At 40.1% G+C, this 25,964-nt stretch overlaps 2 protein-coding genes across 9 annotated transcripts in view; one reads left to right on the forward strand and one right to left on the reverse strand.

Moving 5' to 3' along the window:
• Positions 1-4,561: 4,561 nt before the first annotated feature.
• Positions 4,562-9,235, reverse strand: LOC128616205 (uncharacterized). Of its 7 annotated transcripts, none has more exons than XM_053638759.1 (8): positions 9,093-9,234; positions 7,690-7,992; positions 6,933-7,229; positions 6,736-6,834; positions 6,584-6,605; positions 6,409-6,450; positions 4,851-4,894; positions 4,562-4,765 (listed from the first exon to the last, which is right to left on the reverse strand). In XM_053638759.1, the coding sequence occupies exons 1-8, from the start codon at positions 9,160-9,162 to the stop codon at positions 4,731-4,733; spliced, it is 912 nt and encodes a 303-aa protein (XP_053494734.1). In that variant the 5' UTR covers positions 9,163-9,234; the 3' UTR covers positions 4,562-4,730. The 7 variants fall into 7 exon arrangements, with proteins under 7 accessions (XP_053494734.1, XP_053494733.1, XP_053494731.1 ...); XM_053638758.1 differs by having other exon boundaries at positions 6,584-6,608; positions 9,093-9,233; XM_053638756.1 differs by having other exon boundaries at positions 6,419-6,450; positions 9,093-9,228.
• Positions 9,236-18,175: 8,940 nt separating this feature from the next.
• The window catches only part of sema4ab (sema domain, immunoglobulin domain (Ig), transmembrane domain (TM) and short cytoplasmic domain, (semaphorin) 4Ab), a 46,425-nt gene continuing 38,636 nt past the window's right edge, over positions 18,176-25,964 (forward strand). Inside the window, exon 1 of one of the 2 annotated variants that reach the window (XM_053637592.1) lies at positions 18,176-18,468. The gene's annotated coding sequence lies outside the window, so the exon portion shown is untranslated. Of the gene's footprint in view, positions 18,469-19,252; positions 20,770-25,964 lie in introns of those variants that run through there. The other variant, XM_053637595.1, reaches the window with a different exon arrangement.

Genomic DNA, 25,964 nt, shown 5'->3' on the forward strand with positions numbered 1-25,964 from the left:
ACAGCGAAAAAGAACAAAAGACTTTTTTCCATTCAGCAAGAATAAGAAAACTTTCATCTACTATAGATAGACAACAGAGAGACCTGTAATATATATATATATATATATATATATATATATATATATATATATATATATATTTAAGTCCTACAAATTTAAAATAAAAAGAGGTGTAACGTTTCTGTCTGTCTAGAAATCTGAGTGTTAAACTATATATCGTACAATGCAGGGCTTCTCTCCAGCTGTTTGCAGACGTGGACCCCTTTGACGGAATAAAATAAAATAAATAAATATATAAAACCACGCTGATAATAAAAATGTCATTAAAAACCACAGATTGTTTCAGTGCAGATTTATTCCGCAGACTATTCAAATTAACGATTGCAATTTTATTCACTGAAAATATATTCGAACCAGTTTTATTTTTTTTCCATTTCTGAAAATCAAAACCCGATATTGAAACTGTCACGAGATTCCTGTTGGTGCAATTTATAGGTCGGATAACGTTGTGGTGATTGCCCCTACTTAAATAAAGTACAAAGATAAATAAATAAATAAAAATCGTAGACGCCGTGGCTATGATTCACAGACTCTGGGGATCTCCAGACCCCATTTTGAGAACTATGGGTTTAATTTATGTTTTATGTGTATTTATTTCCCCCAAAAGTATACTTTTTTCAGCCCTCATAAAAGAATTTTAGTAGGGATTCATTCAGTAACTCAAGTACAAGTCTGTTCTTGGTGTAAAATCATTCAATCAGTTCCTCTCAGCCCTATAAATATTCAAAAAGTTGCAAAAAAAAATTCCAATAAACACCAAAAATTAATTAAAAAAAAACCAAAACAATATAATATAATATAAAGCAAATAATTCAGATTCAAATCATTCCAAAATATTCAGGTTTTAATTTATGCGTCCTGCAACCTTTCGATTCACTTTAATTAATTTGGTAAATGGATGAAATAAAAAATTCGACCAAATGCAGGACAGTGCACTAGAGAATTACTGGCAATAGATTAACATAAATAAACATAATAATAATAGTAATAATAATTCGGAATAACTCACACACACAAACTACAAGAGAACTACTTTTGATAAATATTTTCACATACGGTGTATGATTCCATTGAATATAAAATCATAAGAATGGTGAAACAGTGTGCTCTCAGTGACGTGGATCGTGGCATGGCGGCTGGTTTGAGTTTGAGTTCAGAAGCTGCTGGTCAGAGCAATCTCTAGAGTTTACACGGAGTGGTGTGAAAAACAAAAAACATCCGACTGAAGTTGATGAGAGGATTCAGAGGACAGTGGTTCGAGCTGACAGGCAGGTGATGATAACTCAGATAACCACTTTTTATTTTTTACAACCGTAGTGAGCAGAAAAGCATCTCAGAATACATTCAACTTTGTGCTACGACGGCCGAGGATCACACCGGGTCCCGCTACAGAAATCTCGGCGGATGTGGATCAGGCGGTAGAGCGGGTCGTCCACTAGTCGTAGTGCTGGCGGTTCGATCCTCGGCTCGCGTGTCTCCACGTACCGAAGCGTCCTTGGGCGAGACGCCGAACCTCAAGTTGCTCCCGATGGCAAGCTAGCGCCTTGCATGGCGGCTCTGCTACCATTGGTGTGTGTGAGTGTGTGTGAATGTTTGAACGAGACACAGTGTAAAGTTCTTTTCTAGAACTCCTAAGGTTAAAAAGGCGCTATAGAAGCGCAGACCAGACCATTCCAGTGGACACAAATATTTAAGATCGGAAAAAGACCATGCAACGTTTTTCAAATCTTGAACTGTCCAGTTTCATAATCCATTATTTAATGGCATTTCTCTCTCTCTATATGTATATCTATATTTAATATATTTTAAATAAAAGCTTACAAAATATATTCTGTAAATATGAGGTCTCACACATGTAAAATGCATCCTAATATTAAGGTACTTCGGTAAATAAAACTGTACAGTAGACAGAGGAAAAGAATCAGACAGCGTGTGGTTTGGTCTAACAGAGAAGGCAGTGTTGTGTTTAGCCGCTAAATCACATTCGAGTCTCACACCACCCGCAGTGACCGAAGTGTGTGTTCAGAGCACAGCGTATGCTCAGGTGGTGTAACAGCACGGCTAATATCAGTGCTGAGAACTGAAATTCAGACCAGGTGCACGCTGTTGTCCGTTGAGAGGACCTTCTCCACCTGACATCCTGCTTTGATGCCGTGTGTTGCAGCTCGCTTTGTTCTAACCACACAGGACTGGGGCAAGCGTAGCTGGAGTGTACAGGGGCCATCACACACGCTCGCTTCAGCTCCTTGTGGTTTCACGGCCCTTCGCTGAAATCCGCACTGTAATCCTCCAGCATGCACATGTCGCGCAAACAGTGACATTTTGGGTTTTTTTGTTGTTGTCGTTGCTGCTGCAAGGAAACCAGTGGCCATGTATGTGCTCTGAGCCTTAACATGCATGAGCCTGGTGTAAAAAAAAGAAAAAGAAAAAGAAAAAGAAAAGACAAATAGACAAGCCAAAAATAGAGTTTGAGAGCGTGAGACATACGTACAGTTCACAGACTAAATATTTAACGCACATCCATTTTTTTCGGAAGAAAAATAAAGTTGTTCATATTCCATATAACTAGTGAAGTTCATGGAGACTATAACATAACTAAACGTAATCTAGTATGTTCTGTATACATAAGCAGCAACCATATATAAGATCATATAAGACCGGACACAATGATGTATGCATATAAATTTATGTACACTGATGGGGAAATAAAGCTGTATGCAAAAGTTTGTGCACCCTTGGTTCACAATCTCTGCAGCAAACTATGAACGATAACAACATTTCCCTGCAACTGTTAATCCACAGTCATGCAAAGTTATATTTGATGAATTTAAGAACACTTAGGGGCGGGGGGGGGGGGGGGGGTCACTTTTCAGTGACACTAGAGGCCTGTGAAGGTCAAAAACTTCTCCTTGTCTTGGTTCATGGTGGAGGGTGGATGGTGAGGTATGCTATGTTGTGGCTCATCCCGCTGTAGAAACCAAGCTCTTTCTTGATTTCTTGCTTCTAGGATTTGCTGATATGTACTGGAATCCATTCTTCCATCTGTCCTGTGACACTAGCTGCCACACAACCCCAAAGCATAATAGCGCCACCTTCATGCTTAATATTTTTGAAAGGTGGTCTTTTCATCGTATCGTGCACCTAACACTCAAAGCGCTTCACATAGTATGGTGGTGGTGGGGGGGGGGGGGGGGGGGGGTTGTCTCCCCAGCCACCACGAATGTGTGTAGCTGTCATAGATATCCCATAGATATCCTACTCTGGACTACAGCTCACAGCAGCCATTGCACTACATCACGGTCACATGACCACCTGCACTTGAATCACATTGCAGTTAACTATATATATATATATATATATATATATATATATATACATACATATATATATATATATATATATATATATATATATATATATATATATACATACATATATATATATATGTATATATATATATATATATATATATATATATATATATATATATATATATATATATATATATTCCTTGCCTTAGTGTTTTGGCCACATGTTCATAGTTTCTTTTGTGTTTGTTTTCATTATTATTCAGCTCTTTATCTGCACTTGCATCCATCTCCGCCTCAAAAACATGACAGTAGCATCCACCTGGATGATGCGACAGCAGCCATAGTGCTCCAGAACGCTCACCACACACCACCAGCTATATCACGGCCAAAGTGTTAAATTTTTACTTCATCAATACAAACCGATTCTGGTTTATTGAGATATTGTTTTGCGTACATCCGACATTCACTTTGTGATGAGGTTGCAAGTGACGTTTCCTTCTGATGACTCTTCCATGCAGGAAAACTCATAAGAAGGAATGACTAAAACGTTTCCAGACTTTTTCACATCTCACAAATACAATTCTTTATTTTATTTTATTTAATCAAATATAAAGCAACTGCACATTCATATTTACAGCATGTTATTTTAAATTGGTTTACTGCAGGGGTTGTGTTTAATACTGTTCACTTCCAAAATCAATAAAATGTGTGATCTAGGGGTGCACAAACTTTTGCACACAGCTGCCACTTTTAACAGTTCAGAAGGCTGACCTCTCAACACCCAATTTATCCTACATGCTCCAGCACTACTGGTCTTGTGTGTAACTGTGCGAAATGTAAATCATGTATTTTTGTGTGTATTGCTTGTAACGTTACTGTAGCAGAACATGTGAGGGAGCATTTCATGTACACTATACATGATAATAAACTTGAAATGTTATATATTTATTCTCTGCTTATTACCATATGCAAATATTAGTGTATTAATATAAAATGATGTCATGTATTTGATGAATTTATATTTGATTAATGTTAGTATTGTATTATAGTAATTATTGAATGCTGGTTTGTTATTCATTACTCAGTATGAACTACACTTAGTGTAGCTTATTCAACTATTACTACTTCTTAATAATAATAATAATAATAATAATAATAATAATAATAATAATAATAATCCATTATAAGAGTTGATCAGATGGCAGGTTTTATTGGACATTTCAGGACATCATAATGCTTTTCTTCACTCAGTCACTCATTCACTCACTCAATCACTCATTCACTTACTCATTCATTCATTCACTCAGTCACTCATTAAGCAAAACATTCCTGTTTAACATGGTTCTCCCTCGTTGTCCGTTACTGATCAGATCCAAACTTGCGTATTGCACTTCCTATAAACACAGAGAATTATTCAGACACTGCAGCTTTTATGGATATGTTTTGTCTGCGTAGATGTCCTTGATGATCTCATCATACCGTTATGGAGGATCTCTTTGCTGTGTCTGTCCTCCTTTTGCCTCCTGAGAGTGAAAACACAACATGCATCGGTTTATTAAACTACACAGTAACTGTGTTTAATATTCCACTTACCTACTTCAAGCTGTGATACAGACGGACCCTGAGCTACAGCACACAACAACACATTGACAATTCTTACATTCTCTCTGGTTTCCTATCTTCTGTCCTAGATTTGAGCTCTGTAACCCCATAAAATGTGTTTACATCAGCATATTTATGGAAAAAAAAAAAAAAAACCACCATAGAAATCGGAAAATGTCATCAGAACAGGGGTTCACAAACATTTTCAGATGTTTAAATGTAAACAAACAAACAAATTAACGAATTAATTATTTATTTAATTCTTTAATAAAGAAAGAAATTATTTCAGCACATCAGTGCAAATGTATTTGTTGATTATTATTTGTGTGTAAAATAACATGTTGGCTGTTTATTAGAGTCAAGGTATTACTAGAACTAGCACGAGTATTCCTCAATCATAAATATAATACCTCTCATGCCAGGGAGTCCCCGGACCTCAGGTCGAGGACCACCGATTTAAAATATCTTCTTTTCATTTTAAATAACGCTCACATACGAATAAAAAAAAAAGATTACTGCCATTGCATGTGATTTTTCTGTATTAATATGTAGAGAATATTGAACTGCATTGACGATCATCTGCTGAAAACTCCAGATGTTGGGTATTATACAGTGTTAAATGTTTTAGCATTTAATCACGGGACTTAAACGATCTCTTTTCCCTTTAAAGGCACAACCATTATCTGCCAAAACGTGTACCAAAATACAGGTTCTATTTCTTATAAACATATTACAAATAATTGGTGGTTTTTGTGTGTGTGTGTGTGTGTGTGTGTGTGTGTGTGTGTGTGTGTGTGTGTGTGTGTTTGTATGGTCGGGGCCAAACAGGTTATTTTTTACTTCGTCAATCCAAAGCCCTTTTGTTTTCTAAATGATTCTGGTTTATTTAGATCGTGTTTTGTACATCACACAATTACAATTTTTTTTATTATTTATTTATTTATTTATTTATTTATTTAAAATGAATGAAATATAAAGCGACCGTGCAGTAATATTTGCAGAAAAAAATGTTATGTTTTAAAATAGTTTGCTGCAGAGGTTGTGTGTAATACTTTTCACTTCGAAAAGCAATCAAATATGTAACCTAGGGGTGCGCAAACTTTTGCATACGGCTAGTGCTTTTAACAACTCAACAAGGTGTTTTTTTTTATTATTGTTATTGTTGTTGTTGTTGTTTAATAATTCAAAATAATGGTAGTTCCTGTACAAATTCAACACTTTGGAATACGGTTTCATTTAAACAACTGAATGACCCCCCCATATATATATTTCATATATATGGATATATATATATATTTATATATATATATATATATATATATATATATATATATATATATATATATTAATATATATATATATATATATATATATATATATATATATATATATCTTCCTATAGAGAGCATATGTAATATGAAAGGTTTTAAATCACTTTGATTTACCACTGCGTTGATTGAAGCGGGATTCAGTTGATCTGAAAGGAAAATGAGCCTTTTGTTAGTCTCTCTCTCTCTCTCACACACACACACACACACACACACACGTACAGAGGAATGAGTAAGAGTCACGGTTTAATATTTGGTGTTGTTGTGGAGCGAGAGACGCACCTGGTACGCACACGACACTGTCCTGCTGAGAAGTTCCACAGTACAGATCGTATCAGAGCGAATTGAAAACATCAGATTCGAAGATGATATTTATGTCTTTCATATGGAACAGGGTCAGAGTTACGCGTGGCGGAACTCTGCAGTTCTCTTACCCGTCTGTAATGAAACTAGAGTAACGATGAACACGGTAAGGATGACGAGGGCAACGCCGGCGCACAAATACATCAACCATGAACACAGCTGACTGGAGCCTGTGCACAGAAACAAACAAATTCTCACACAATATCATCCCCAGATCACCACGTCATACTCGGTTTACTGTACAAGTTGAACGATAAATTGTTCTCACCTTTTTTAAAAGATTTCGAGACGCGCCTGCCGTCCACCTCGACCACGCACTCCACATTCGGAGCCTCCAGCCAGGTCTCTGAGGGAATGCTGATATGAGCGCGTGTGTATTCTACAGCTGAGGCGTTGGCGTGGGTCCAGCCCGACTCCGTCCACCCGGTAATCTCCGAGTCCCCTACGACCCAGGAAACGATGGCTTCAGACGGGACGACCCCCATCACCACGCACTGCAGAGAGACGGAGGGTCCGACACTCACGTCCGGGACGTAGAGCGTCACGACGGGACCGGGACGAGGCTCTGCAAAAGACTTTTTCCTGTTACGTGATAGCCTCTGAAGTCATGAATAAAACATTCAGGGACGTGCTGTCCCTGTCACTTACGCTCACTTCATTAGGAACACTGAGCATGTGGCGGCAGCACAACGGTAGCTCAAATAATCACTCGTTACAAACGTGTTGAGCAGAAAAGCATCTCAGAAATGCACAAAATGTTGAACCTTGAGGCAGAAAATCTACAACAGCAGAAGCCCTCATCAGGTTCCACTCCTGTTAGCCAAGAACAGGAATCTGAAGCTACAGAGGGCACAGACTCGCCCCAGCTGTCCAGATGTTTGCTGTGAACGTTAACTGAAGCGCTTGACCTGCGTGATTGAGCAGGTGTTCCTATTAAAGTGGTCCGGGAGTGTACAGGTGCCTCAAAACTCATTTATGCAATGTAAAACCCATATTATTTGCGCTTTATTATGCACACCGTCTACCTGTGATGATGACGGTGGTGCCGTTGCCCGTGTAGTAGATAACACTGTGTTTTACAGAGCAGTAGTAAATGCCCGAATCAGCCACGCTGGTGTTGTAGATGAATCCTCTACACAGTTTCAGACTCGGATCAGTGTGAACAGCGGTGGTCAGGATCATCTCTCTGGTTCTCGGCTGCACTTTATACCAGTAGACTAAATCACATCTGGACAAGATTTCCACTGTATTACACGTCATGGAGACCGTCTCACCACGAACCGCCTTCACTACCGCAGGATACTGGACGATGTTCGAGAGAGAGACGGCTGGAAAATACACAACAAAACCGGTTCTATTGGAAGGAAAGAACGGAGAAAGTCCAAATAAATCAAACTAAAACGCTAGATGGATAAGAAAGAAAAGAAAAGAAAAGAAAGTTGCGTTAAAAATTGAAGTAAGAAAAAGTAGGAGGGAAATGCGCAGGAAAGCTAGAAACAAGATAGATAAGAAAGAAAAAGAAAGAAAGAAAATGAAAGAAAAAATTACATTAAAAATTAAACAAAAAGTAAGAAAGAAATAACTAAGAACGCTAGGAAGGAAGATCGATAAAGAAAAAGAAAGAAACAGAAAGAAAATTGCATTAAAAATTGAAGTAAGAAAAAGTAAGTGGGAAATGCGTAGGAAAGCTAGAAACAAGAAGGATAAGAAAGAAAAAGAAAGAAAGAAACAGAAATGATTACATGGAAAATTAAACAAAAAGTAAGAAAGAAATAACTAGGAAAGCTAGAAAGAAAGAAACAAAGAAAGAAAGAAAGAAAGAAAGAAAGGAACAAACAAATAAATAAATAAAGAAACAAAAACAAATAGAGAAATAGAGAAATAAAGAAAGAAAGAAAGAAAGAAAGAAACAAACAAACAACTAAATAAATAAATAAAGAAACAAACAAACAAACAGATAAAGAAAGAAATAAAGAAAGAAACAAACAAACAAATAAAGAAACAAACAAGGAAAGAAAGAGACAAATAAGCAAATAAAGAAAGAAACAAAGAAACAAATAAATAAAGAAAGAAACAAACAAACAAAAACAAAGAAAGAAAGAAAGCATGGAACAGAATAAAAGAAACTTAAAACTTAAACAAAAAAGGAAGAAAAAAATAAGTAAGAAAGCTGGAAAGTAAGCTAGGAAAGAAAGAAAGCCATATGGAACTGAAAAGAAGATAAAGATAAAAAAGATAGGGATTCTTCATGAATGATATTTTATGGAATTGAAATGTCCTTAATTGTTATGTGCAGCATATAAAACTGTACACAACAGAACTACATGCAATAGAAATAGATTAGTTCCTCTTTTATAGAAGTATACAGTAGTTTATAGAAGTATACACACACACACACACACACACACACACACACACACGTACTTACAATGAAGAGCAAACAGGCAGAAGAGAAATAGTTTCTGTGCCATATTGAAAGTGTTCAGGAGCGTTAACATCCACCTCCGTTCTCTTTTACACCTGGTGTGTGTGTGTGTGTGAGAGAGAGAGAGAACACTTTACAAACTCAGACATCAGCCTGCAAACGTGCACACACAGACACATGCACACACACGCACACACAGTTTTATAATAATAATAATAATACTTTTTTAAATGACTTTTCAATTCACAAAACACTAAAGCACAATACTATATATATATATATATATATATATATATATATATATATTACATAACCATGTCACAGAGATTATATATATATATATATATATATATATATATATATATATATATATATATATATATATATATAATCTCTGTGACATGGTTATGTAATACTTAGTAGAATATGTGCTTTAGTGTTTTAGGTATAATACTGTAGAATGTATATATATATATATATATATATATATATATATATATATATATATATATATATATATATATATATATATATATATATATATACATTCTACAGTATTATAACTAAAACACTAAAGCACATATTCTAATAAGTATTACGTAACCATGTCACAGAGATTATACAAGCCTGAAAAATGATGCCTTCATCTGAAAAGAGGAAAATGAAAAAGAAAAAAAAAACGGTAGAGCAGGCCAGATACAGAAACCATACATTCAGGAAAGTAAGTGGAACTGAGGACGGTCTCATGGGACCTAAGAAAAATTCTCAAATGTGTTTGGTCAGAAGGTGATTGATTTTCTGTAACAGTGTTGCATGTTACTGGGTGTCTGGGTGACTGATCAGAAGGTCGGGGGTTCAAGCCCCAGCACTGCTAAGCTGCTACTGTTGGGCCCTTGAGCAAGGCCCTGAACCCTCTCTGCTCCAGGGGGCGCTGTATCATGGCTGCACTCTGACCCCAACTTCCTGACATGCCGGGGTATGTGAAGAAAAGAATTTCACTGTGCCGTAATGTATACATGACCAATAAAGACTCGTTAACCCCGTCTACCTCCCCTGTTTCCTTTCATGCATTTCCTCCATCCAGTCTTCCAGGGGGATTATTACTTCCTCCACTTGTTTAGCTGTTTCTGCTGGTAGGATTATGGCTGGCCTAAGTGTCCTCTCTGCAATTTTAGGAACACCAAATTTCCAACTCCAACTGCTGGTGTCAGGGAGCACCATGATATCCCTCAGCGTGCCGTCATATATCCTTGGCTCTTGGCTAGCTTCTCTGTGAATGATGGACTCTCCATCCTTCCTCTAGTGAAGCAGAAGCTGTATGCTGAGGATGGAACTGAATATGAATACATTATTTGGAATGAACCGATAATGTGTTCTGAACGCAGGTCACAGGGCATCTGGTTGAGACTAGATGGGTGTATATCAGCCCCGCAATCCCCCCCCACCCCCCGCCTCAAATAAATAAATAAATAAAACACAATTTTTAAAAACTTGCGTGAGTAGGACGGACTTTCTTTCATGTAAGTCAGACAAACCCTGAACTCCGTGCACTGACAGCGTTCATTCACTCATCTTTAGCGACTGCCTGAACAGGGTCACTGTTTAAATTATGCCACTAGTTTAATCATATCTTAGGGAAATAAGAGCAACTAAATTTAGGCAGCGACGAACAAAAATAATACCTGAGTAATATGTGCGGGATTAGTCATCTCTGGTTGAGACAAATTATGAACTGAGGTTGAGGAACTGTCAGAGGCAGAATTCACACGCCATGCTGACACTGCTGCCATTTCTACCACAGTGTAATGTTTCTGGGGGCATGCCGATAGGGTTCATATCAACAAATAAAACAATGCAACAACAACAACGACAACAAAAACAAAAACAAAAACAACAACAAAACCTTTCCTGGTTTCCGGCCACGCCCAGGCCCAGGTTTATAGATACATAGTAGCATTGCATACATACTGGATTCTCAGGGGTTGCTCAGATGGCAGCATGCGTATATTTCTATACAGTTTTCATTGGATAAGTTCACACTGGGTTCACTGTTTTTATTTTCCTTTTTCCAGTTTCCTTCTTAAAAAAGAGAAAGAAGTGGTTATTACACTAGCTTCAGATTTATTAAGCTATTTAATGACTAATTGACAGTTAATTGACCCTAGTTGACCCTAATGTACGTAAAGTTGACCCTAATGTACATATGAAACATTCTGCAGATGCCACAGCTTGCTTTAATGCTTTTACAAAACTCTTGCATTTAAAAAAAAAGAGTAAAAGAAGTACTTTAGCAGCCTTGGAGACTCGTTAACACCAGTGTTAATTAAAACGGTGCTTAAAATAGTTTCATAGTATAGTTGTGTAATGATTAAATGAATGACAGGTCTTTTGTCTTGAATCGTGTTTAATGTGTTCATTAGATATTAAATACAATCTTAATTGTATTTAGGTGTATATAAGATTATTAAGTTACGGTATATATATATATATATATATATATATATATATATATATATATATATATATATATATTTATGTATATGTATATGTGTATATATATAGTTTACTTGCATTAAATAATCTTTAACATAGATAATAATAACGAATATATTAGGTAAATTTGACAAAGCATTCTGGTACATATAAAATTGAGCTACTCGACCCAATTTGTATATATTATGTGCGTGAATCAAATATAACAATTTTACCTTACGTTAAAAAGCATTAACAGAAACAACAGCTGGTGTCAATATATTTTGCTTGTAAACGTATTTAAATTTTTTTTTTTTTTGGATAAAGAGTATTTTTGTCACAGCGCATGTCACGAATGTTCCCCCAGGGTGTTTATATCCGTGTCCGTGGCTGCAGAGAAACAGCTCAGCGCTGCAGTGTTTGGTCTAAACCAAACGTAAACACCGACGCAGGCAAGGCTGCGAGCGAGAGCAGGGCGGAATGACCTACAATACGCGACGCCCACGCTGTTTGCTTTTCCTGTATATCGTCCCTTTATGATAACATCAATGTGACCTTTGTGAGCCGTGGCGAGGAAGTGTGTGCAGCCGTCGCTGCTGCACCGCAACAGTGTCGAATTAAGACACGACACTTCTAATATATAGCTCTGGAGAACGGTCGCCGGTGCGACTCTCAGTGCTACACTCATACCTTCAGTGTCGCAGTGAAGTAGTTCAATTAGCATTTGCGCTGAAAAGTTCACAAAAACATGTTAAGCTTTAACCGGTGATGCCACACGTAACGATGTTCATCCCATCCGAAATCTTTTCTGTACACACACGTACACAGAGTAAATATTTGACTCGAATATCACACAGACTGTCGACTACAGTAGTCTACACGAAGAAAGCACACTCTCGCTAACATCTGTAGCATTATCAGGGTGGCCATTTTGAACAACAGGGTTTACTTCTCCTCGTTTTAATTGATTTATTCATTTTCATATGATTCATTTACATGTGATTCATTTTCATGTGATTCATTTACATGTGATTCATTTACATGTTATTCATTTACCTTTTCTCTTCTCTACTTTTCCTTACTGCAGTTTGGTAGGAGACTTTTACGTCTCCTAGGATATGTGTCCTAACGTTTGGAGGCAGGTTATCGCCAGAAGATTCCACTTTGTAAATACAGACTATTTACTGAGTACATGAGTATGCAAGCGCAGGAAGATCTGGGTGTGTATTTGCAGAAAAGATATTGGCTGACTTTTAGCTGGATTAGCCTCATCACTCTGGTGCAAGATTAAAGAAGGAAAGGGGAGTCCTACAGTATCTAGTATTAGCATGATGTCGCCTTGTGCATTTTTTTGTTTTGCTTCTGTATTTCTGCAGGTTTAATCTTTGCTGGGTTGGAGACGTGTTTCCAGGACAGCGTTAAGCCTCAAATCCTCTTTTCTCCTCTTGTGGATCCTCTTACTGCAGCCACTTTGTCCTAACCAGTGTGCAGCTTGGGAGAAACTTGAAAGACAGACTAGATTGTATTATTATAATAAATCAGACTGGAAGCTGTATGCGTGCAGCTTTATTAGTATTATTATTATTACCATTATCATTAGGTTTTTTGCTGCTTTTTTTTTAAATTTAAAATATGGATGGACTTTGAAGAAGCTGATAAGTTCTACTGTGCACGGGTTTATCTTAGCAGCAGCGGAGAGCTGGATACAGTGAGGACATTGTCCTTGATTACTGTTTAAACGTACTGACTGGCTGAAATAGGTAAGTTACCATTATAGTGAATTTTAATACAGTAATCATACACTATATATAAATTGGTGTACATGTTTAGCAATGTTAGCCAAGGTGATTGGGTTTGTGCATGTGTGTGTGTGTGTGTGTGCACGCAAGAGTCACTAATTAGATTTTTGTTAGGTGGCACAGTTACAATCCTGAGCTCAGGTTACTGTGTGCGTCCATGTGGGGTTCCTCTGGGTTTCCTCACACTTCCAGTAGGTGGATTGGCTACAATAAGGTGTCCTGTGATGGACTGCTGTCTCATCCTCGGTGTATTTCCGTGATACTCTCCGGATCCGCAGCAATCCTGAATGATTCTGGCGATTAATCTGCAGAATATCAAGCACACACTGCATGACTTCAGTAAGGAATAAAACATGCTGCTAGATGAAACTAATCAACAACGTGGTGGCCTGACGAAGCTGAGTTACCGAGTTACAAAAATTCACCAATCACTTCAATTCTGGATTTATTAACGAACGACATGTCGTGCTTTATTAACTCTTTATAGTTACATCTAATGTTGTCTCCGTACAGAAAGCATCATCATAGCAATGATCACACCTTTTTCTTTGTTAAATTGTAAACCCCCCCCCCCCCCCCCCAGTAGAAACCATGAGAGAAATTCTAATGGTTTCCACTACAAATACCATTACAAACCATCACTTGAACCATTAAAACCTTTACCATTACACGTTCTTAATGGTATCCCCTAGACATAACATGCCACCAATAGAAACCAACAAATTACCATTAGAGAACCACAGGGCCCACTACACTTTCCATTAAAACCCAATACAATTCTCATTATAACCATTAAAACTATTACACATTTTCAGAGGGTTTCTATTTATTTATTTATTTATTTATTTATTTATTTTGTTTTCAGCAGGGCTTAACACTTAATTTATTTATTATTAGACTTAGATTATGTGGAGCGTCGACTGTGAGCGCAGGTGTAAGTCGTTACTATAGCATATGAAATAAAAATACAAATGAATTGCAGCTGCATGATTGTCAGAGCTGCTGTTATAGAAAACAAATCAACATCTTCTGACCAATCAGAGTCGAGAAACTAACAATGTTGAATCAAAACAGGTTATAAAATAGATCCATTATATTTCAGATTGCTTCCTAGGTGTCCAATATGGCACCGTTTAGGTGACTCAGCTATATTTAAACACTTCCACTAGATGTCACTAGTGCACAGGATATACATTTTCACCAGAAGGCGCTCTTATACACCAGCTGCAGTTTATCCTGTGTGAGGAAGTCTGCTAATTGCAGCTTGTTAACCGTTAGCTAGCCAGTAGGTTATATCCTACATGAAGTGTTAAACCAAGTGTAAACATCACACACACGACCTAGGAGAGTAGTTTAAAAAGCAAACAAAAACCACAGTGTAATTCAACTTCATTCCCAAAAGTCTTTGATAGAAGTAAATGTTTTGTAGTTTTATATTTTTTCCCTCAGTACACAGTTGCTAAGGTGTTCAAAAGCATTAGCATACTAGCGTCCAGTACGTCACCAAGCTTGTACTGGAACAAAAGTCTTAAACAGTAATATTTTTTTTTACAACATGGTGCTAAATTACAGCATGGTACCTCACACCGGATAGAAACGGCTCATTTTAACAGCTGAAATGTACACAATAAAACATTATTTGCTCCTAATTTTGGACTGATGTTTCATTTTCTCGGTGTGTCCACCATTTTGAAAATGTCACTCTCCGCCCCTTTTGCTATGTGGTACTACGTATTTGAGAATTTATAGGACAGTATATTACATTTTCACGTGTAGACTATGTGCAGTACATTTCAGTACAGTCTTCTGGACGATCATCCCGATCCACCTTGCTGAAAGCAAAACAAAACAATAGAAACCCTAGTTGAATTTGTAATGGTTTTAATGGTTACAACAGGAATTGAATTGGTTTGAATGGAAACTGTAATGGTCTCTGCGGGTCTCTACTGGTAATCTGTTGCCTTTTATTGGTGGCATGTTATGTCTAGTGGATACCATTAAGGACCAGTAATTGTAATGGTTTTAATGGTTAACAGCTGATGGTGTGTCATTAGAATTTCTGTGATGGTTTCTATTGTTTTGGGATTTTTCCAGCATAGTTACCGTTCCAGAGACGTGTGAGAAGGTACATTACTTCACCAGGTCACTTTTCATCCATAGACTGTTCGTTTTACTGTACAGTCACAGAGCTGTAGTGAGACGTAATGAACTATCATATCCGTGTCACACCTATATACACTTTTTATTCCCAGAAATCCATTTATTGTTACTCAGAACTCCTGTGTTTGTCAAGACTTGCTATGAGACATTTCAAGTTACAAAATGTTCTCCTGTTGCTATGAGCTTTCAGGGTGTTCAAAATACATGATTGTTATATAGTCTTATAGGCTTATCTCCTGTATAATATATCAACGTCAATGTTCCATCTGGCTAATATCAGCTAATGGCTACATTCATTCATCAGCTGTCTGGAGTTAAAGTACACCTAAACTCAAAAACATGATTTATTTATTTATTTTTCAATGATTCATTCGGATGACTTACTGTAGATCGTCCTCTGGGTTTAATTTGTCGCCACAGACACGATGGTTTCCAGATTAGAGGATGAGGTGATCTAGAGAAACTTTTACGTGTAGAAGCTGCGTCCTTAAGCTAGTTAACTTAGCTGACGTTAGGCGAGGAGAGAAATGTCGGTTGTTATGTTATACTCTGAGAGGTCGGGTTGCTATTAAATAAATAAATAAATAAATAAATAAATAAATGACAAAGACAATGGCAATGCAGTACTGGGACTCGTTGCAGTCTGCTGTACTCGATTTTCCATCTCTGAATTTGATAAACATATTGAAAATCTACGTGAAAAGTGTCCTCGCGACGAGAAACGATGTATTATTGGATAGGTCAGCTGTCTTTGCTCATAAAAAATTATCTTGACTAGCGTTAGAAAGTTGTTAAAACATCTTTTCGCATCTCCAAAGCTACATAATGAATCAATTCAAGTTTTACGAAGTAGAAAACGATGCAAAGGGAATTTTGCCATTTACAGTTGACGTGCGCCGCTATAGGGTTGTGAGGTCATGCAGGGGCGCCGTATTGGTTGGGGTTTGGGGGGGGGGTGGGGGGGGGGTGGGAGCATTAGGACGATTCTAAGGGCATGATAAATGCATAATTTCAGTTAATTTAATAAACTGTTCAAATGTAGTTCTTTACAGGCTCTTATTAAATATGCAGTAATTGTTATGCTTATTGATAATGATTGTTGGTACACGTGGCAATAAGAAATGATAATTATGGGGTGGGGGCTTGGGGCCTGTAGTACAAATTAGCCAGGGGGCCCAGAAACCCTAGCAGCGCCCCTGACGTCAGGTCTGGTCGGGTAAGATGGATGCGACGAGGAATTCCGAGTTGAACGACCATTCTGTTGGACTTTTCAGTGTCAGAGACGCAACTATATTACGGCTATTACATCTGGCAGGAGGATATGAGGTTATTACACAGCGTGTCGCAAAAGTCTCCATACAAGGGGGAAATTACCGCTTGAGCAAGGTGTTTTTACGCTTATCTTATATTATGTATATTTTTTCAGATAGCCTTTAAGAACGTCTTTGACAAAAAAGAATGTATTGAAATCATTCTCATGACCGGATCAGGAAGCCGTCGCAAGGCTGCGATGGACATGCGATTACATGCATAACTGCAGACGTGTTAACACGAGTTCATCATGAGTGGGAGAGATGACATAAACCATAAGGTTGTAATTAATGATGAATAAAATAAAAACAAGAAAAAAAAATCCAACAATCACATTGCAAGAGAATTTCTTTAATATTGCTGTACAGCTAGGCTTTAAAAAGGAATAAATCCATCTATGTTCTATGCCGCTGATCCATCAGGATCGTGGGATAACCTGGAGACTATCCCAGGGAGCATGGGGCACAAGGCGGGGTACACCCTGGGACGGGGTGCCAATCCATCGCAGGGCACACACACACACACACACTCACACACCCATTCATACACTACGGACACTTTGGACACGCCAATCAGCCTACCATGCATGTCTTTGTACTGGGGAGGAAACCGGAGTACCCGGAGGAAACCCCCGCAGCACGGGGAGAACATGCAAACTCCACACACACACACAGGGGGCAGCGGCGGGAATCGAACCCCCGACCCTGGAGGTGTAAGGCGCAATCAAAATACCGTGATTAAAAAATTGGACACGACTTTATTTATTTATTTGTTTGAGTCACAAAATTCAATAATGAAACAAATATTTTTGCATTATTATTATTATTTTTTTTTTTTTCTCCCAATACACAAACTTCACAGGTGTGTTCAGCTTAAATCTTTCCAATACACTTCACTACATAAACCCTCTGCAGGGTTTGATTCATTGTACTGATTTTTATTTATTTATTTATTTATTTGATTCCCAGATACACAGGTTTATTCATTTTCAATTCAATTTGCTTTGGCATGACAAACTATTGTATATATATATATATATATATATATATATATATATATATATATATATATATATATATATGCAATAATAATAATAATACTAATACTACTACCACCACCACTACTACTACTATTAATAATAATAATAATAATAATGAACAAGGGGCAAAAAAAGAAATAAAAAAACTATATAGAAATACAAGGAACAAACATATCAAATAAAACATCATCATCAATAACAATAATGATATACTTTAGATAGGATTCGTTGTATTGATCAGGGCGATGACGTAACGGGTTTCAGCTCCACCGTAGTGCACTGCACCTAGTGTTCTCCCTAGCTAGGGCTCGCGGATTGGGACACGTCCCCTCGTGCTCTGTGTATCCCTGTATAACAGCGTGTGCGCGAGAGGCGACGTGACCGCGTTACGACTACGAGAAAAGCACCGAAAGCCACATAAAATGGCGAGGACTGGACGTTCTCGCTGTGCATAGGTGCAGGTAGAGGCGGTGTGCTTCAGACGGCTTTTTTGCTTTTTTTACGTTAGCGTTTCTGCAACGTGCGCGCGAGATAAAGGAGGAGAAACGTTATAAAAACTCTGGACGTGAAAACACGGCGCGGAGCAACGCATGGACGTGTGAGTGCAGAAAATACAACGTTACACGTGATTAAATACACGGCTCCTAATGCAGAAGAGAACAGAGACAAGGCTGTGTAGTGGGGTTTAAAACCAGAAGCGGAGGGTTTTCTGCTCGCGTACGTGTTGACAGTACAGCGCGTGCAGGAGCGCGAGCACAGTGTTTGCGGTTCACTCACACAATCAAACACCTGATGAAAACATTAGCTCACTAGCAGCTAGCGTCTGTCTGTCTGAGATTGTAAGGATAATTAACAAGCTGTGTGTGAGTTTTTGCTCAAACGCGGTTATTTGTGTGTGTGTGTGTGTGTGTTTATTTTTTGTGTTCATTAGTGCGGTTTTGTAACTGAACTGGAATCTCGACTCTGATTGGTCAGAAGGAATATCATTAGCTCGGAAAGTAGTTCCGACTGCCAGGCAAATCACAGGGTTTATATATTAATGCGCGTGTCCTGATTGGCGGTACTATAGTCCAGGGCTCTCCAGCCTTAAGTTTGTTTGTTTGTTTGTTTGTTTGTTTTTATAGAACGGACAGTTTTCTTGACATGATATTGTTAAAAATGACGTCTCCATAGCGACTGCATCAAACTAAAATGCAATATTTCAACTCGCCATAAACAATCAGTGGGAGCACTGGGCGTGTTTCCCTGAAATAATAATAATAATAATAATAATAACAATAATAATAAGGTCCCATTGAATACCGTTTAAAAATAATCTAACGGTTTGTCTCTCAATGCTGGGTGCTTCGTTTGAAGATGGAGACTCATTAGCCAGTTTATTGGTGTAGTTTTCCTGCAAAAAAAAAAAGAAGCACAAACTCTGCATCGATTGTTTTTTGTTGTTGTTGTTTTTTTTAAAAAAAGCTGCAGAAAAACCAACTGTTTCTGTCCTCAACAATCACACAAAAACCCTCCTGTACGCACTGTATAGTAACAACGTGCCAAAAAAAAAGTGTGAAATTGTTATGGTGATTTTGTTTGTTTGTTTGTTTAGCATTTTTGGAAGGAGTCTCCAGTGTCAGCGCTTTGTAACAGGGAGAAATCTGTAACGTTAGGTCACGGTGAAGTTTTCAGGAAGGAGGCGTTTGTCTGTCTTTGCAGTGTTTTTACTTTCCTGCTCTTATTAAATTCAGGAGAGGGGAAAAAGAAGAGAGACCGGCGGTGGAACGAGGGAAGGAGTCTCCCGTGTCTCGGGAAAAGTCCTCTCAGGACGGAGGATTTCACACGTTCAAGTTTCACAGTAACATAACAAGCAGCCTTTTCTTTCTTTCTTTCTTTCTTTCTTTTTAAAATCTGATTAACTACAAGAGAGGGAGAGGGAAAAACAAGAGTCTTTGTATCTTTTATAACGCTACAGCCGATAACAGGAACTAACTTGTTCTGATGATAATCATAATGTTTGGGTTTTATTTGTTTACACTGTGCAAAGGTCACCTCTTTCCATTCCTGCAGAGACTTTCTCAGTATTTCGGTGTTCAAGTGACGCAGGAAGTGTTCCGTTTGTAGTCAACCGTCGTTACATTTTTGCGTTTATCTCATTTAATACATCTGAGCTGAGTTGAGGGTTAAGGACCTTGCTCAAGGGCTTGGCAGGGCTCGGGTTTGAACTCACGACCTTCCAACCAGTACGTCCTAACCGCTGAACTACCACTGCCCGGAGTTCTTCAATCGGATTGGTCAGAAAGTCTGCCTGGGAGGGGCTGGTCAGAAAACTCCCGTTGCGATACGTTGCATAGCGTAACGGTTAATAAAAAAGTGTTGTTGGTTAATAAATGATCTGCTTTGCGTTGGTCTGCACCTCAGCGTGGATTGTTTTCCTGTACCAGCATGCACCCAAGCGTTTTTTTTTTTTTTTGTTTTTTTCTCACCGTATTAACAGAAACACATTGAGGAACTTCTAATTTGCATATTCATAGATGTTTGTGAAGATAATACTCGGTCATTTTCCTGCTCTAACGCACCTGATTCAGCTCGTTGCGTCATGCCCGGGTTCGTAAATGTGTTGGGACAGGAATTTACCTTTATCTACTGTACCTACACCCCCCCTCACTCCAGCCACTTACTGCATGGACGTGTTTACTGATTACTAAGAAGGATCTCAGACAAGGTGGAGCTGGCCGTGTGTGACGGAGCGTAAGAATTTGTCAGCACCTACTCGAGTGGAGAGCATTAAAAGCTTATTTTCCGGCGAAGTGCTTCAGAGCAGGTCGTGGCGTCGAGGAGGAGATAAACCTTTCGTGAGGAGGAAATACGGCGGTGAATAGAGCGCGGGACTGAGCTCAGGGGAGCGACGGTGCGGGTAAGTCGTGCTGTTCACACCCCTTTTATCAGACACGGTGAACACCTGAAAAGGTGAAGGAGAGGTCTAAACCTTGACTTCTTTACGCCTTTTGTTTAGTAGGTCAGTCCCATTGTGGTATAAATCTCTTTTTCAAGACAGACCTGCTCGACACCGGCTTACAGACGTCACCATGACATCCAAACGACAGTTAGCCTCGACTGCTGTACATCCTGCAGCTTTTAAAATCTCCCTCTGTAGATTAGCGTTTGGCGCAGATGCTAAACGTAGGCAGTGAACGCTTCAGGATGTGCGGGTGTAGGAAAACCATCGGCGACGAAGCGGAGTTCGTTATTTTCCTATAATGGCGTGTTCCGAAATGATCTATCACTCATCTGTGACAGCAAATTACCCATGATTTAAAAAAAGCCCCAACTTTTATTAAAGAATAACACACTACAGTCAAAAGTTTGTGGACACCTGGCTATCACGTCCACGTGGGGTTCTTCACCAAACTATTACCAAAAAATTAGAAGCGCACCGTTGTGTAGGAAGTCTCTGTGCGCTGTGGCGTTACAGTTCCCCTTCACCGGAGCTAAGAGGTGCGAACCTGTTCCAGCATGACGATGCACCTGTACACAAAGCGAGCTCCACGAAGACGCGGTGTGTTAAGTGTTAAGGTTGGAAGAAACCCCACTGAACACCTTTGGGATGAACTGGAACCGGAGCCTCCTCACATCAACATCAGCTCCTGACCTCATCCTCACTAACGCTCTTGAAGCTGAATGATCACAAATCCCCACAGACACGCCCCAAAATCCCCACAGCCACGCCCCGAAATCTATTGGAAAGCCTTCCCAGAAGAGCGAGTGGAGCGCGTTATAACAGCGAAGGGGGAATAAACCTGGAACGAGATGCTTCACGAGGACGTGTGTGTCCCGGCCATGTGCGCACAAAACTTTGGCAATAACGTTCAAGTAAAAGTGGAACGTTTTCCTGTTTAAATACGTAAATATTTGAACGTCAGATAGTTCAACAGGGAAATTTGGAGGTTCGGTGGGAATTGTTAGAGATCCTCGGTGTGTGTGTGTGTGTGTGTGTGTGTGTGTGTGTGTGTGTGTGTGTGTACGTTGCTCTTGTTTCTTCAACATGTGATTTATGAGTTTGTGTCATAAATGAGAAGCATATTATATTGAGTGAAACGAATGGGGTGTGTGTGTGTGTGTGTGAGATGAGAAGAGACCCTCCGATGGATCCTGGGTGTTGTAACAGACCAAGCTGGTGATGTATTAGTAGTAGTAGTAGTACATGAGTATCACAGTGTAATAGGTGAGGAGATAAAGGAAGAAGTGAGCAGTGAGTGTGTTGAGCATGTACACAGGATGTTGTGTGAAAACATTATGAGTAAGACTCGGTGTGACCCAGCTGTGATCATTCTTGCGTGCATCTTCCCATTTCCTGCCCTGTTAGTCATGACCGAGAAACAGCCCACGATATTTCCTCATTAGTTCTCATTGCATGTGCTGTCAGAGTCTCCAAAGCATTTTGTCTGCACATGTTTTCTTTTGGATCTCGTTCCACATGCACAGCGTCTTGCTTTGGTTTTCGGACTCGATTAAAGTGCAGCTGAAGTTGGGACACGTCCCAAACCTCGGGACCCTGCCCTCTTGTCGTACATCCCCCCCCCCCCCCCTTCATTACTCACACTGAAACATCCAGTGGTAGTGAAGCCTTGCATGCTAGTGTGAAATGGAGAGATATTTGTCAGTGGACAGATTATTTTTCTTGCAGCCCCTCCCTTCCCAAGGCATTTTCTTTCCTCTCTCGACCCTCAAACGCTCACGCTCTCTCTCTCTCTCTCTCTCTCTCTCTCTCTCTCGTAGTTGACCTGTGAAATCTCAACAGAGACTTGTGTAAAGCAGAAAACACTCCATATGGAGATATGTGTGTTTTACATCATCTTCACATTTCCTTTGCCTGAAATCTTGGCTGTGTTCTAAACTGATCACACTAAACACTAAACAGTGCTTTAGGCATTTGTCAAGAATGTCGATGGTGCTAAAAATTTGTATTCAGAAGGAGATACACACACATAATATATAGTTAGTGTGAGGGTGTGGACGGTGTGAGGGGTTTAGTTAGTGTGAGGGTCTGGACGGTGTGAGGGGATTAGTTGGTGTGAGGGTCTGGACGGTGTGAGGGGATTAGTTGGTGTGAGGGTCTGGACGGTGTGAGGGGATAAGTTAGTGTGAGGGTCTGGACAGTGTGAGGGGTTTAGTTGGTGTGAGGGGTTTAGTTAGTGTGAGGGGTTTAGTTAGTGTGAGGGTCTGGACGGTGTGAGGGGATAAGTTAGTGTGAGGGTCTGGATGGTGTGAGGGGTTTAGTTGGTGTGAGGGGTTTAGTTAGTGTGAGGGTCCGGACGGTGTTAGGGGTTTAGTTAGAGTGAGGGGTTTAGTTAGTGTGAGGGTCTGGACGGTGTGAGGGGATTAGTTAGTGTGAGGGTCTGGACGGTGTGAGGGGTTTAGTTGGTGTGAGGGGTTTAGTTAGTGTGAGGGTCTGGATGGTGTGAGGGGTTTAGTTCGTGTGAGGGTCTGGTCTCTGTGAGGGGGTTTAATAATTTGGTAAAGGAAAAGGTGGAATGTTAAGACCGTTCTTGTTTTCCACCTTATGAAAGAGAAGACGTGTCTATAAACTGTGTGTAGCAGTGTATCTGTGTAACGGTTACAGATTTGTTTACCACAGTATATTACCGTGCTGTAATTCACTCTGTCAGTGTTTCATGCACATGGAAGCGCGCTGAAAGACGAGCTGCGCCTCAGAGTGAAAACGCCCGCCACACCCGATGTTTACTAACGGCTCGCTTCTACCCTCAGGTTCCGCACGGATTGAAGTCTCAAACCAGAACCTCTTCCCCGACCAGAACCCGGAGCAGTGCTGTAGAAGTTCCCGTAATTCGACGGGTTGTTGCGTTGACCTTTCAGTGAACTCGGATTACACCGTGCTTTAACAGCTGCGTATAAAAGTCCGAGTCCACTCCACACCTCCGTTCCCTCAGTAATGTGAAATAAATACAGCTTTGTGTAAATCTGTTCATTCAGAATGCTTGTCCCCACACGCTCCACGCAGAGGGGGGGACCGACTCGATCACGGGTTTAGCTGGAAGGAGACGACGGTTAGCGCCGGGTGTGCTATGTGTAGATGTGTCACTGGCTGATTGCCTAGAGCTTTGTGACGGAGCAGAAACGATCGACGAGACGAGACGAGCAGGCCCGCTATCACGAAATCCTTCCCATCTCTCCGAGCTGATGGACAGTTTAGATCGGGGGCGTTCAGGTGAAATTCCCGACGAGAGGTCCAGCTGCGTGAAATCCCCCGCTAAGAAAACCATCCGGATAAGCGACTAACCCGGCTGCACCGAGTCGGCCGTTCACATTCAACCGCCAATTATCGTTTCTCTTCATTTATTCTGCGAAAACACGTCTTCTTTTCTCGATGAGCTGCCTTCAGCGAGATCATTTACATAAATGCATGCGATTGCCCGCAACGTGTTTTCGAAAACTGGAGTTGCTGAACTAGTCTTTATTTATTTATTTATTTAATTTCCCCCATTAGTTTATCAGTTCTGCGACAGGATTTTTTTCAGTATTTCCCGAGCTACATCTGGACCGTCGGTTAACGAGCCCGATTTTCACCCTGCATCAGAGACGTTCCGATGTATCGGACCATAATTATCGTCCGATATCACTCTGAATAACTGGTACTGGCTGAGAGATTTAGTATCGGTGCAGCTCTACCCTACAGTCGGAGCCACGGCCTCTGCGGTGAGCAACAGAACGGGTGCAGATCGTTCTCAGGTTCACATTTTCGCTTTAAAGGAAATGACAACAGGAAGTGAAGAAGGCAGGAGAAGTGAGAGGTGTCGACGGGCCCCTTTTCAAGAAAGTCACGGCCTCTGAGCCGTCCTGCTCTGTGAATGCACGCTCTGTGTGCGTGTCTCGATTTGCGTTCGTGTAGCCGTCGTTTTAGGAGTCTGGTGACTCGGTATGGGGAAACGAGTCCTTGTAGGTGTGTGTTCGTGTAAATGCGGAGTGCGTGTGGATGGAACTGAAAAGCGAAGTCGTGTATGTCTGAACGTTGACCGGAAGGACGTTTTATATTTCATCACCCGTCACCGTATGACCGTAAACCTTATTAACATTTTCCAGCGACGTTCGACGTCACGTTAATGTGAAATCCAACGTGGAGATGCTGGAGCGGACGTCGGACTCGACGACGCGTTCGTGCTCGGGCGGTTGGCGATCCGCGGGATGACGAGCTCGCAGCGGAAGCTTTGGAAGGTGATCTGTCTGAGTGTACAGAGGAGGGTGAGAGAGCTGGACGGACTAAAGGACTAAAGCTGTGCCGCATCACCAATAAAAACAATCTGACGCAGAATTTCATGAATAAACAAACCTGGACAGCGTATTAGTTGTATACAAATATTTACTAATTGTATATTGAGATAAATATTATCGATATACATAGATGTACACCGATCAGCTATAGCATTAAAACCACCTGCTTAATATTGTATAGTTCCAGCCTGTGCCACCAAAACAGCTCTGACCCTTCGAGGCATGGACTCTACATGACCTCTGAAGGCGTGCTGTGGTATCTGGCACCAAGACGTTAGCAGCAGATCCTTTAAGTCCTGTAAGTTGCGAGGTCGGGCCTCCATGGATCGGACTTGTTTGTACAGAACGTCCCACAGACGCTGGATCGGATTGAGATCTGGGGAATTCGGAGGCCGAGTCAACACCATGAACTCTTTGTCGTGTTCCTCAAACCGTTCCTGAAGAGTTTTTGCAGTGTTATCAGGGCGCATTATCCTACTAAGGTCGTAGCGTTGCCATGAAGGGGTGTACTCGGTCTGCGACAATGTTTAGGTAGGTGGGACGTGCCAAAGTAACACCCACACGAATGCCAGAACATTGCCCAGAGCACCACCAGCTTGCCTTCTTCCCGTAGTGCATCCTGGTGCGATCTCCATTCTTGAGAGGTGAGAGCCACCTTCTTCCATTGCTGCATGGACAAGTTCTGATACTCACTTTTGGTAGGTACTAACCACTGCATACCGGGAACACCCCCCACAAGACCTGCCGTTTTGGAGACGCTCTGACCCAGTCGTCTAGCCATCACAATCCGATCCTTGTCAAAGTCTGTCAGATCCTTCCGCT

This window comes from Ictalurus furcatus, chromosome 12 (assembly GCF_023375685.1).
Source record: "Ictalurus furcatus strain D&B chromosome 12, Billie_1.0, whole genome shotgun sequence".
In the NCBI taxonomy this organism is placed as follows: Eukaryota; Metazoa; Chordata; class Actinopteri; order Siluriformes; family Ictaluridae; genus Ictalurus; species Ictalurus furcatus.